Below are 14,157 nucleotides of genomic sequence, written 5' to 3' on the forward strand. Positions count from 1 at the left end.
ACACAGAGAACAAGGAAACTGGGGTATTTTTCTCACAATTTGCTTTTCCATTCAGCAATTTGAGGCTTTTATAAATAAAGCTGCTATGAACAGTCACAAAAAAAAGAATAATTAGGGATTCATAAATTTCTTATGTATGAACTGTACTCCAAGGAGCAGTATTATTTACTTTAGGTTAAAACTTTATCTGATAATATCTGTCAAATTATTATCATGATTTGATTGATAGAGATGTGAAACTTCTCATGATCATGTCTTTAACACTATATGGTTATTCTTTTGGAGTCCCTAGATGGTGTAAATAATTAACATGCTTGTCTGCTGCTAATCAAAAGGTTGGAAGAAAGGCCTGACATTCTACTTCCAAAAAATCAGCCATTGAAACCCTATAGAAAACTGTCTATATAAGATCAAATTCAACAACAGCAACTTGAAAGATTAGATAAGAAACTTAGGAGGCAGTGAGTCTGTATGAATGGGGGACCATCGGTTTGGAAAAGGAGAGTGAGAATGGTTACACAACTTGAAGAATGTAATCAATGCCATTAGAGTTGTGCATGTAGAAATTATTGAATAGATTTATGCACTACTGTTTATATTCTCAAACAACAACAACAAAGTAAAATAAATTAAAAAAAATTTTAGCCAGATAGAAACCAAAAGAAAACCCTATGAGCACACTTCTATTCTGGCATAGATGGGATCACCATGAGTCAAAATCGACTTACTCTTAGAACATTATGGTTGAGTATCTTCTGTGTACAAGTGAAAAGATTAGTTAAATACAATCGGTTTTCTAAAATCTTTAATTGGCCTTAAAAGAATGATAGAATAAACATGGATTGAATATCATGTAGCAGGTATGTGCATATAAAGATTAAGCCATTTATGCACACATATGTATATACGTATATATATAGGTTTGGGTGACATAAACAGTTTGTGTTCATCTGGTAACTGAAAGGTTGGCAGTTCAAACTTACCCAGTGGATGTGGAAGAAAACCCTAGCAATCCTCTTCTGTAAAGATTAAACAGCAACAGAAAAAACCCTAAACCCATTGCCATCAAATTGATTCTGATTCACAGGGACTCTATAGGACAGAGTAGAACTGCGCCATAGGGTTTCCTAAGCTGTAATCTTTCCAGAAGCAGACTCCCACATATTTCTCCTGCATAGTAGCTGGTGAAGTTGAACTGCCAGCCTTTTGTTAGCAGCCTAACGCTTAACCATTGTGCCACCAGGGATACTTCTATAAAGATTATAGCCAAGAAAACCCTATGGAGCAGTTCTCCTTGTAACAGATGGGGTTACCGTGAGTTGGAATGGACTCAATGGCACAAGATAACATACATATTTACCATTTTTATATTAGGCAGTGATCAGAACAGTACAGGTGGTACTCCTGAAAAACAATGTTTTCTTTACAGAGAAAATGTGATCTGTTCACACCCTAGTGTAGAGTCCCGCAGGGGCTGGTGTGGGGCGGGGGATGCTGGGGCCCAGAGCAACTGGTGGGGGTGGCGGCGGCTGTCTTCAGTCTGCAAAGGCTGCTGGCCTTCACTGGTTGTTGGTGTTCCAAGTGCTCATTACTCCACTGCTAAAATCGAGGCAGCAAGACCTGCTCTCCCCTTACAGACACTGTAAGGAGTTGTGGGAGAGATTAGTCTTTTTATTTTTGAGGTAACATACCACATAAACTAAAGACAGAAACAGTGCTGTATTAGTATTGTTACTGTCTTAATTAATTTACTGAGTCCTACTGTAAACCAGGTTACTTAGAGTCTCTCTTAAATTAGATTTTAATTTGTTTTTATTTGTTAAATGGCTGTGTAGTAATAACCCACAAGAGATCATTTAGCATTCTTGAAGGAGGGAATCGTGGTTTAAGCTGTTCCTTTCTTTAAATAGGTTCACACAGTATCATATTTTCCTCTGAAGGTAAGGCTCCTGGTAATTACAATCTTAGCTGGCTTGAGAAAGTTGAAGGATGAAAAACAAAGCAAACAAACAAAAAAAGCAGCAACAATTATTTTTAGGGGCTGAAACCAGAACCATGTTTTTGGCATTGATGGTGAAGAGAAGCCCAATAATTTTGGACCTGCAGCTTTATATTCTCTCTGAGTCCCCTATTCCCAATCCTATTTTTAGAAGTATGTTGTTGTTGTTATTTGAAGTATACAAGCTGGGTTTTATGTCTGACGGGAAAGTCTTCTATAGTAGAATAGAGTCATTTAAAAAGAAAAACAACTTTGAAATAATAAAATAATTTAGATGCCTTAAGTCAGTTCAAAGTTAAAAAAATTGATAGAGTAATTTAAAGATAGTGATAGGAAGAAGAACCAGCTACAGCCTGTGTGTTCCCAAATAAAGGCTAAGAATCACTTGTGGAGGATAAGTTTTCACTCATGTTAGTGGAAGGAAAAGCCACTGAAATACTTTGGAATAAAAATATGAAGGAAAAAGAAGGATTTGACAGCACCATACGCTGATGTAACTTAGACCATATGCCTTTCTATCCTAAGTACTGATATTTTGAGTATATGCCTTTCTTCAGTCATTAAGGAGGATATTTATCTCACCTCTGGCTTTCAAGCTGTTGTTCTTTGTATAACTTACACATGAGATATAATTCTAAGCAGAGCCATGAGTCTGTTTTTCAGATCCAGATTTTTCCTATTGTTACTGTCAGATATGTCTTCTTTATTGTCATTTTTCTCATTTCTAGGAAGTTAGATTCACTTTTAAATTACCGTGGAGATTTTATGATAAGGAACTTGTCCTGAGAGTACATTGTCTCTCTTTGTTATATATAGTATTTCTACACGGAAAACTGAAATCATGTGTCCCTTCCCTTCCATACTGCTGACATTTATTTGCTGGTCCTCTTGGAGAGTCATGGTGGCTGATATGCTCATCACCTGTCTTTGGTGACAAAGTTGATAGCTGATAGGGGTGCATCTTAGAAGCATCCATATTCTTTAGTAAGATACTATAGCGGAACTTGTGAGTGACGTGCTTCATCTCCCCAAATGCACATTGCACTGCATTTGCGTTTTCCACATTTACTGAGTGCTCTTCTTCCTGACGACCTGATGATACCCCTTCCCCTCCCAGTGAATCGTGGATGAGAGAATACCCCTGTTTTCATTTAATATTGCCAGAGGATATTGTCTTTGGTTAAATTCATCTGTGTCTTCCATTTGCCCAGTATACAGGTGGGAAAAGACGTATGTACAAAAATTTTAACATCATTTGTAATATCTCCGCACCTCCCACCCCCCAAAAAAGAGAGATGAATACTCTTTAATAGAGGATTACTTATAGTATTTTACACAAAGGAATATTATGACACTGTTAAAAAGGACATGTATTCTATTTATATTGACATGGAAAATATCCATATATATGATTACATGAGAAAAGATTATAGAACAATGTGTATAGAATGACTGCATTTTTGTTTTTAAGCACACATTTCTGGATGTATTTTTTTTGAAGTGTGGATATACTATAAATAGCTATTAACAATGATTATGTTCCATGGTGGGGAGAATAGCAGGGACTCTTCACATTCTAATTGACACACTTCTGTGTGGTTTACATTTTACATTGACTTGTATTGTTTTTATAGTTAAAATAGTAAAGAATATATACCTTTCCAGTAGGCAATGTAACTGGCTTTTGTGTAGTACCCAGTCTCTTACTGGAGTGTTTTTATAGTGTCTGATGAAGCATCCTGAGCAATCTCAAATCTGTTTTATGTGCTTGGCACATTTTCTCTGGGCAGTGAGAAGATTGATCACATCTGGTATTGTGATTCAGGTGTTTCCACTGCATGATAATGAGGCCCTGAAGAAGCTTGAGGATACCTGGTATTCTCGACTGACCCTGAAGTATCAGCCCTTAGGTATGTGTCAATGCCTGTTCTCGTAGAGAAGAGGGGATTCAGAGTCAGGAAGAGCTCCTGATGAAAAGCTGTGGTTGGGCAGTGAGGTCATTTTCTTGGGCAGGTATTCAACACTCAACTGGGCAGAGTTCACTGGCTACATGTGGGGAAACATTTCTTTTGGGGAATAAGATGGGTTAAATTACCTGTTCATTCTTTTTTATTTCTAATATCCTTTTAGATGGACTGTATCATAGGCTTTAAATTTACCAACTCAGGAAATTTAGAGTGACCTTCATGACTATGTGTTGGAAAACAAATTTTATAAGAATTTAGTTTGACTTTGAATATTTTGCATTTAAAAATTTCTGTTTCTGCAGGGCCAAGCTGTGCTCATACTGAGAGAGATACCACCAGGCCACAACATCTTTTGAAATAGTTTACCAAAATCTTTGTGTGTTTTACTAGATTGATCCATTTTGTCTGAATACAGTTATAAGAATAGTTATTTCATTTATATGTATTGAGCATTACTTTATGTAAGTTTATGCCAATGTAGAGTTTCAAAAATTCTTGAAATTGTTGGTTCAGTCGTATTTTTGAAGCATAGGAAGTATACGTAAGCTCATAGATTTTACCATAAGCATTACTGTCGGTTTTTCTTTAAAGGACATTTCTCTTTTGACTTTGTTCCAAATTTTCTTTCTAATTTCCATTTCTTAAAATAACTATTGTAATGTTGTAAGAGTGACAAAGATTATTTTTAGGATCAAATTTTGAAACTGCCTTTTGATTTTTTTTTTCTTGTGTTCTCCAAAAGGAAAGGTTTTCTTTTCTAATCATTTTAAGAGCTATCATGGGCATTTTGTGCTATATTTATGACATTCTTTCAGTTTGTTTTCGTATTTAAGTGGGAGTAAATTTGAATGTTACCTGTAGGACTTGTCAGGTGACAGAGTAACAGTGTGGCATCTATTAGCTACTTCCTAGACAGGAAGGGGAGAAGATAAGTTGATGATGAGGCCCGGGCATGGCTGCGGTAGTGGACTCGAGGTGCCTGGGAGCACTGGGACTGGTGATAGTAGATTGCACAGTCATATCTTGAATCACCCCTTAGAGGTCAGCTGATTGGGAGCCCAACACCATAAGAACTATCTTCTTTTTTTTGCTTACAAATCCTTTAACTGATTTAAATTTGATGTGGCTTTATCATACTCATGGTTTTACTAAGCCCCTGGGTTTGCTAAACAAACTAAAAGCAAAACCAAACCAAACTTACTGCCACCGAGTCAATTCCGACTCATAGTGACTCCCCCTCATAGGGTTTCCAAGGTTGTAAATCTTTACAGAAGCAGACTGCCTCCTCATCTTCTGCAGAGCAGCTGGTAGGAGAAAATAGCTTAAGTCTATTCACTGTAACCCACTTCTGTAGACTGATATGATAACATCATCTTTTAAAAATGTGATGTTTTAATGGTGTGTAATTAACCAAGAAATAATAACTTCAGCTGTCCCCTCTCCCTGCATCCCATCCTGGCAGGATACTTTCACCATCCAGGTACTCGACCATGTGGATGTGGCTGGCAGAGCATACAGTGTTAGAGACCTCTCTTGGGTTAGTTATCTTGTGTCAAATTTAGAAAATGCTAATAATGGTGTTACTTGGGACTTCTTCTGCCCAATGTCTGTATGACGCTGTAGATAAATGTGTTCCATAGCTGTTCTAGAAGTTAATATGTAGAATCTCATGTGTGCTTTTAAATAATTTGTGTTCTTTAGAGTGCTGAAAATTTTGCCATGACCCATCAATGTAAATGAATATCTGTGGGTAGGGGAAGCTGGATAATATAGACACAAAGGAGTCTTCTTTGGGAAAGAACGTTTGTAACTATAATAGTAAAGTCGGAAAAAGTGGGAGCATAAATAGAACTCTTAAGTTAAAATGGCTCAAAGGCCATTTATTGAGCTTAAAGTAGGATCTTAGAGATTTCAGATAAGTCCCAATGTGAGTTTTTCCTTGGGAAGAAGGCATCCATCAAGTACAGAAGTAAAGGCATGATGGTGTCTAGCAGACCAGACCAGTAGCTGTGGATTAGGCTCTAAGTTGAGGGAAATAGTTGGGGTGTACAGCATAGATGGACTTAACACTACACACTAGGTGAGAAATGAAGGTATTAAATGATCCCTGTCTGACTAAAAAATTGAATAAACTTATTTGATGATGATTGAAAAAAAAAAAGAATGATAGTTTATATGTCTGTACTTAAGATCTTTTTTTCTATACTTAAGATCTTTTTTCTTTCCACTATAGATAACATTCGTGGCTACTTTGGGGAGACGATCGGTCTTTACTTTGGATTTTTGGAATATTTCACTTTTGCCTTAATCCCCATGGCCGTCATTGGGTTGCCTTACTACATGTTTGTGTGGGAAGACTATGACAAGTATGTGATCTTCGCGTCATTTAACTTGATCTGGTCCACAGTGATCCTGGAGGTGTGGAAGCGTGGCTGTGCCAACATGACGTACAGGTGGGGCACACTGGTCATGAAGAGGCAGTTTGAGGAGCCCCGGCCAGGATTTCATGGGGTTCTTGGTATCAATCCTGTCACCGGCAGGGAGGAGCCGCTCTACCCCAGCTACAAGAGACAGATGCGCATTTACCTGGTCTCTCTGCCCTTTGTGTGCCTCTGTCTCTATTTCTCTCTGTATGTCATGATGATTTACTTTGACTTGGAGGTCTGGGCCTTGGGGCTACATGAGAACAGCGAGTCTGAGTGGACCAGTGTCTTGTTGTACGTGCCCAGCATCATCTATGCCATTGTGATCGAAATCATGAACCGCCTCTATCGATATGCTGCTGAGTTTTTAACTTCATGGGGTAAGACTTACAGCTTTGTCATCTTATTTGCTTGTGAGATATATTGCTTACATCATAAGATTCATATACCTGTTACCTTGCAAAGAAGTGAGTGTTGCTGTTGGCTCATTATATAGAGATGTAAGCAAAAGTTCATTGGCTCTGTGAGCTCTGATGATCTCCATATCGTGGTTATCACAGTCCTCATGCATTCTCAGTGCCCTACTAAGCACTTCATCTACAGTCTCTCATTTCCTCTCCTTGGGACACCAGACATAGAAATTTTTTCACCATTTTACAGATAAATATACTGAGCTTACCAAGGTTCAGTGTTTTTTCCTCTCATATCATCTTTCATCTAATCAGTAGACAGTAGAGCCAGACCTATCTGTATCCAAAACCTGTGCTGCTAATTTTATAATACTATGTTTCATGTTGAGAATAGAATAGCTTGAAATGATCTTTATGATACTCTGATTGAATGAACTATAGCTAGTATTTTACGACATTGTCTATTTGGTGTGAAGGCACTGAAGACTGCCATTGACCCAGTGAAAGTGGCATGCATCTAGGTAAAAAAGGAACTTGGCTATAGTTTAAAAATGGTTTTAGTAGCCCATTCACTATTTATTCATTTGAACAAACAGACATATCATTATTCCTAGAAAGAAATCTAGGTCTTGACTTCATGCACCCTAAACATGTTTTAAGTTATTTTTATTAGTCATATAAAAAAACAGCTATTGTTTATTGAGTGCTTTCCTTTTGTTGATGTTAGGCTAAGATTTTATATTATTTCTAATCCTTCAATGACCCTGGGAGGAGGGTGCTCTCAGCTCTGTTTTATAGGCAAGGAGGCTAAGTGACAGAAAGGTAAGTAGCTTGCCCAAGGTCAGACAGTGACTGAGTAGCTAAGGTGGGGTTTATCCCACTGCCTATCTGTGCAAGAACACACTGCTCTTTAGGATCTTCTTCCTTATGCTTTTCTTGCTGTCTTGAGATTTGCACAGTGTCTCCTTTTCCTAGATGATGGTAGAAATTTGATTTTCTCTTTAAGTTAATCCCAGTAAGCCACACATACAGAGAACTATTTGTTCCCCCAATCATTAAAGATTGCTAGTCAGTTTTTATCATTACCACTTATTCAGCGTCTTTTTATGGGGGGGGGGTGGCTGTGTGTGGGATCATTTGCCAATACTCCCCAGATTTCTTCTGTAGCAGTAATATTTGAAAAATAATTTCAGACCACAATGCTATTGCAGTACCTTGAAAAACTGTGCCCTGAACTTACTTTCTTCCTTTTTTTTTTAAGATGTTCTTGGTGGTAACACACTCACTGACTGAGGCTGTAGTCTCAGCATATCTTACTTTACTTGATGACCGTGTTGCCATGTTGCTTTATTATCTGAGAGAAATTACCTAACCCCCCCTTTTTTTTTCTTTTAATATTTTAGAGAATCACAGATTGGAATCTGCCTACCAGAATCATTTAATTCTGAAAGTTTTAGTGGTAAGTATAGTTTTTTTTTAAATATACAAATCAATTTTTAATTATGAAACTGGTGTATACTATTTGATACTTTGGGATGTAAATATGAAGACTTGCTTCCAATTTAAGATTGCAGATAACATTTTGTGAAAGTAGGCAAGGAATGATTAGTAAATATGTTTATATATACAGACATTCAAAAGTTGTAAATGTACATGCAGTGTAAAAATTAAGTATATAAAAATTACGATTAGACTGTTTTGACCCTATCACTGTTTAACAGTCCTTCTAATTACCAATAATTTGTTTCATGATGGAACATAAAAATTTTTTGAACAAATTTTGTAAAATTTCTGTTAGAGAGATGCAAATCAAAACAACAATGAGTTGCTATCTTGCCCCAGCATTAGTAGCAAAATTCAACATGACCAAAAATAACAAATGCTGGCGAGGATACAGAGAGATTGGGACTCTCATACACTGCTGGTGGGACTGTAAAATGGTACAGCCACTGTGGAAACCAATATGGAAATTCCTTAAAAAGTTGGAATTAGAAATAACATTTGACCCAGCCATTCTATTAGTAGGTATATATCCTAAAGAAGTGAGAGCCATGACAAGAACAGACATATGCACACCCATGTTCATCACAGCACTATTTACAATAGCCAAAAGATGGAAACAATAGTCCATCAACTGAGGAATGGATAACTAAACCATGGTACATGTGTACGATGGAATATTATGCAACCCTAAAGAATAACATGGAATCTGCAAAACACCACATAATGTGGATGAATTTGGAGGACATTATGCTGAGTGAAATAAGTCAATCACAGAAGGACAAATATTGTATTAGTCTGTTATTGTAAAAGTCAAGGAAAGGTTTATCTATGGAAGGAAATTTTCTTTATTGGTTACTAGGGGTAAGAGGGGAGGGTAGGAAACACTGTTAGATAGGTAGAGATAAGTATTGATTTGGGTGAAGAGAAGGGCAATGTACCAACTCATGTTGATTATGAGTGATCAACATGGTGGCATTGAGGAAGAGGAAGACACAGAGAGGTGCATGGGAGGTACAGATAACAAAGATGAACACTTTTGCACATACAGTACTGCATTATTAGAGAAGGCAAACATAGGTATAGAGGTGGATAGATGGGTGGGCAGTCTGAACTATTAGGTATGTCTGTGCAGCAGAGAGTGTACTCCAGACCATGTATAGGGTTGGCAGACAATGGTTCTATAAGTGTATCTGTATGTTCTATAAGAATTCCCAGGTGTACAGTAGAGCTGACAAGGGACAAGGTTGTAGTCACTTCTTGGTCACAGCAAGCTAGTAGTTGAACCCGGGGACTCAGGACCATAGTCGCAGGGGACATCAAGCTCAAGTAGCATAACATACTACACAAAACATTGTTCCACCTCCTACTTTGGCAAGTAGCCACTGGGATCTTAAGAGCTTGCAGGCATCCATCTAGATGCAATGATGGGTCTCTCCTCATCCAGAGCAAAGAAGAATGAAGAAAACCAAAGATACATGGAAACAATTAGTCCAACCGACTGGTACACCATGCGGTCCACAACCTATACAGCTGTGAGACCGGAAGAACTAGATAGTGCCCGGCTACCACTGTCAACCACTCAGAAGGGTATCTATGTAGGAGATCCTGGATAGAGAGGGAGAACAATGTAGAACAAAACTCAAAATCATTTGGGAAAAAAAAGGGGGGACCAGGTTTGCCGGTCTGGTAGATCCTGGTGGAACCACTGAGACTATGGCCCCTAGCTGCCCTTCAGGTCTGGAAATGAACCCACACCTGTGGCTTCCAGCCAAACAAAAGACAGACATATGAGGTGAACATTTACTCTAGGTAGATACACTTCTTGGAGGGAACAATCATGGGAGAAAGAAGGGCTGTTTATGCATAGGGAGACAGTTCAGCGGGCAGAAGTTCATGGAGGGATGGACACAGGAAAGAGGTAACTATCAGGAGGAAGTGGGAGGGGAGTTGTTGCATTGGGGTAAATTGTAGTCAATGTCAAAATGTATGTGAACTGCTATATGGAAAGTGAATTTAATTTGCTCTGTAAACTTTCACCCAAATCACAATAAAAAAAAAAATTATAAAATCTCTGAAGCCCAAGAGGTCCCCATCATGTCATGATGGGTAAGGGGAAAGAGACAGAGAGAAGCATTGTGTAACCTGCTTGCTGTTTGTGTAGAAGTTCACATAGTATGTGCAATAGTTGGAGCTGTGTGTCAACTTGGCTGGACCACAATTCTGTGTGGTTTAAGCAATTGTGGTGTGGGTTATTCCCATGATGGGATCCAATGTATATGTTTTGAGCAACCAATCCATTGAAAGTGATTCCCTAGATTCCTTAGGGAGGGGTATGGCCTGCTTCCAGTATATTTATGAACATCCTGGGAGAAGAGACACTCTTTTGTGGATCGGGATTCTGTTGTGCTGCCTACAGCTGTCCGTGAGTGAACAATCCACCATTTGGCCTGGAGATGTTGGATTCGTCATTTGTTGGAGTCAACAGCTAGTATACTGCCCGCCAACCTTGAGGTCCTCGGCCCTTGTAGCTGCGAGAGTTGGGAAGAGCCTCTAGCTTGACGTTTGATCCAAGAACTTCAGACTTGCCAGCTTCCATAACTGTGTGAGCCATTTTCCTAAGATAAATTTCTCTTTCTCTCTCTATATAAGATTTACTGGTTTTGTTTCTCTAGAGAACTCAGTCTAACACAGTATAACTTCACCATTATTATAAATAATAATGCTGCTATTAAGCAGCTGAAAGTACTTCGTTTATCAGGAAGTTGCCTTGGCCATCTGGAACATAATTAAGAATCAAGAAATGAACTTTCAACTGAAATTGATTTAACACAATCCACATACTTTACTCCCAAGAGAGGGTTCCAGGCCCTCATTTAGAAAGCATCTTTATTCCAACTTAGAAATTATTTAAAGAAGCTTATATATCTGGTTTTTCAGTCTTTAAAAGATCAGAAGCCACCAATTAGGAGTATGTTTAGATTATCAGAAGGTGGTCAGTTTATACAGGCAAGAGCAAGTGAGGAATAGAAAACCTTTCATAAATAGACGATTTGAATGAAATGCTTTCAGCAGTTGACACAAGTTAGAAAAAGGGTAAACAGCCATACATATTTTAAAAGGTTCTGAAGCCTTCATCCTAGCACTGTGAAATAATTAATATTCAAAGTGTTAGTGCTACATTGCACAATACTACTAAGGAAAAGGAAGAAGACACGGAGAGGTGCATAAGAGGTACAGATAGCAAAGATAAGTACTATTACATATGCAATGCTGTATTAACAGTAATAACAAACACTAATGTACAGGTAGGAGCTCTGGTACCATACTGCCTAAGGCACTTGACTGCTAACCAGAAGCCTGGCGGTTCAAACCCACCAGCCACTCCTCGGAAGGAAGGTTGGGCAATCTACTTCCATAGTGATACTGCCTCGAAAACCCAAGGAGGGGTCACTGTGAGTCAGGTCCAACTCGACGGCACATAAAAATAACAATAATCTACAAGTGGATACTAGGTAGACAGGTAAGAAGATCAGGTATAGGTAGGTGACAGGAATATATCCATGACCATATATAGGTTTGGTAGACGATATTCCTGTATATGTATTTATGCTATAAAAAAGTCCATATACATTATAGAGCTAACAGGGGACAAGGTTAGGATAACTTCTTATCCACAACCAAGCACCTTGAGGGAGTGAGTCACTAGACCTGTGGGCTTGGGACCATGGTCATGGAGGACATCCAGTTCAGTTGGCACAGCATAGTACACAAAAATGTTGTCCTACATCCTACCTTGGTGAGTAGTGACTTGAGTTTTAAAAACTTGCGAGTGCCCATCTAAGATGTAACTATTGGTTTGTCCTTGTCCGGAGCAAAGAAGAGTGAAGAAAAGTAAAGACATATGGAAACAGTTAGTCCAAGGAACTAATGGACCATAGGAACCTCAGCCTACATGACCTTGAGACCAGAAGAACCAGATGGTGCCCAGCTATCAATGCCAACCACTCAGAAAGGTATCAAAATTGGAGAGCCTGGATGGAGAAAAAAATGTGTAACAAAATTAAAAAACAAAAAAAACCAGGATTACTGGTTGGATAGTGATGGTGAAAGCCCTGAGACTATGGCCCCTAGTCATCCTTCAGGCCTAGAATTGAACTTACTCCCATGGCTTAGTTCTCAGCCAAATAATTGACAGGCCTGCAATCCTTTGGAACAACTATACCAGGGAGATGCACACCTAAGAACAATTAACCATGGGAGATCAGAAGGGCAGCATTTGCACAAGGAGAAACCTAGGGAAGCAGGAATGCATAGGTAAGGACAGAGGGAAAAGGTACAGGAAGGAAGTGGGAGGAGAGCTGTTACATTGTGGGGATTGTGATTAGTGTTACAAAACAAAATGTGTGCAAAATGTTGCATGTAAGAGGAATCTGCTTTGTAAAATTACACCCAAATCACAATAAAAAAAAAAAAATGTTAGTGCTACATCAGCTAGGAAGTTATCTTCTGTGTTCTCTGTGTAAGAAGGAAGGGTAATATATGATATATTTTAAAAAGTTCATTCAAAAAGATTCTGATACAATACAAATTTTAAAAATGATTATATAATATAGAGCTTTTGTGAATACAAGTAAAAAAAAAAAACAACCTCCATTTATCTTGAAGAATTTGGTTATTTGTGAGACTTTCTGAGTCTCTGACAATGCCAGATGCAATGTCAGATGACAGCCTTGTAAAATGACTCATAAGTTAAAAGTCTGTTCTTCCTCCATTGTGTTTTTCAGATCTCTACCTTCCTTTTTAATCTTATGGGGATGGAGTTTCTTAGCCTCCCCAGGCTTTTTATTCTCAACATCATGCTTTAACTTGGTACTCTCCAACTCCCTTACTATGGCTGTATTGATCTTACTTCTCTAAAGCTCCCCATTTCCTCACTAATTAAATGCTCCCACATGTACATGTAGCAGTCTTTTTATTCAGAAAGTGATGTTACTAAGCAGGAAGTAACCAGCATGGGGGCTGGAGATGTAAAGAAAACCCATCAGAACAGAGGGTAGTGGCATGTTCTTAAACAGGGGAATTATTTGAAGAAATGGTATTTAAGAAACACTAATCTAATTTGGGAAGAAAGGATGGGCTGAGAAACCAGAAGTCAGTTAGGACACTGTGTTATAAATTCAGTGTGAAGTAATGATATGACCCAAGGAGAAAAAACAGATGGAAGGGAATCACCAGAACTTGACTACTGATCCTATGTGGGGAGGTGTTTGGGGAAGGCATACATGGTTCTAGGGTTTTGAAGCTCAGGGAACTGAGAGAATATCATGTCAGAAATGAGAAACTAGGAGAGGTAGACAATTTACATTTATGAATTGGTATATGTAGTTTCTGTGGCTGTCATAACAGACTGCCACAAACTTGGTGGCTTAAAAAACAGAAATTCTGTCATTGTTCTGGAATCCAGAAATTCAAAATTGATGTGTCAAAAGTACTGTACTTCTCTTTGGAGGCTCTAGGGGAGATTCCATTCTATGCCTCTTCCATCTTCTTTTTGATTTGTGGCCATGTAACTCCAATCACTGCTTTTGTGGTCATATTATCTCCTCCTCATGTCTGTGTCCTCTTCTCTTCTATTTGATTCAGACTTCCCCTTCTGCTTTTCTTTTGTAAGCACAGTTGTCATTGGATTTAGAGCCTACCCAGTAATCCAGGATGGTCTTTTCATCACAAGACCCTTTTCCCAGTAAGGTGACATTCGCAGGTTCCAAGGATTAGGATGGTGACCTATCTTTTTGTCTACCATTCAACCCACTACAACCAGTGTCCTTGATTAGGCTCTTTCTTATTTCTTTGCA

At 38.5% G+C, this 14,157-nt stretch overlaps 1 protein-coding gene across 1 annotated transcript in view; it reads left to right on the top strand.

Annotated features, from left to right (window-relative positions):
- The window catches only part of ANO10 (anoctamin 10), a 249,146-nt gene that overhangs the window by 25,768 nt on the left and 209,221 nt on the right, over window positions 1-14,157 (top strand). Inside the window, exons 4-6 of the mRNA XM_007949704.2 lie at window positions 3,790-3,909; window positions 6,200-6,769; window positions 8,203-8,258. Coding sequence (XP_007947895.2) covers window positions 3,790-3,909; window positions 6,200-6,769; window positions 8,203-8,258 — 746 coding nt within the window. The remainder of the gene's footprint in view (window positions 1-3,789; window positions 3,910-6,199; window positions 6,770-8,202; window positions 8,259-14,157) is intronic.

Source organism: Orycteropus afer, unplaced genomic scaffold (genome assembly GCF_000298275.1).
Source record: "Orycteropus afer afer isolate SDZICR_OR568_19922 unplaced genomic scaffold, OryAfe1.0 scaffold00250, whole genome shotgun sequence".
In the NCBI taxonomy this organism is placed as follows: Eukaryota; Metazoa; Chordata; class Mammalia; order Tubulidentata; family Orycteropodidae; genus Orycteropus; species Orycteropus afer.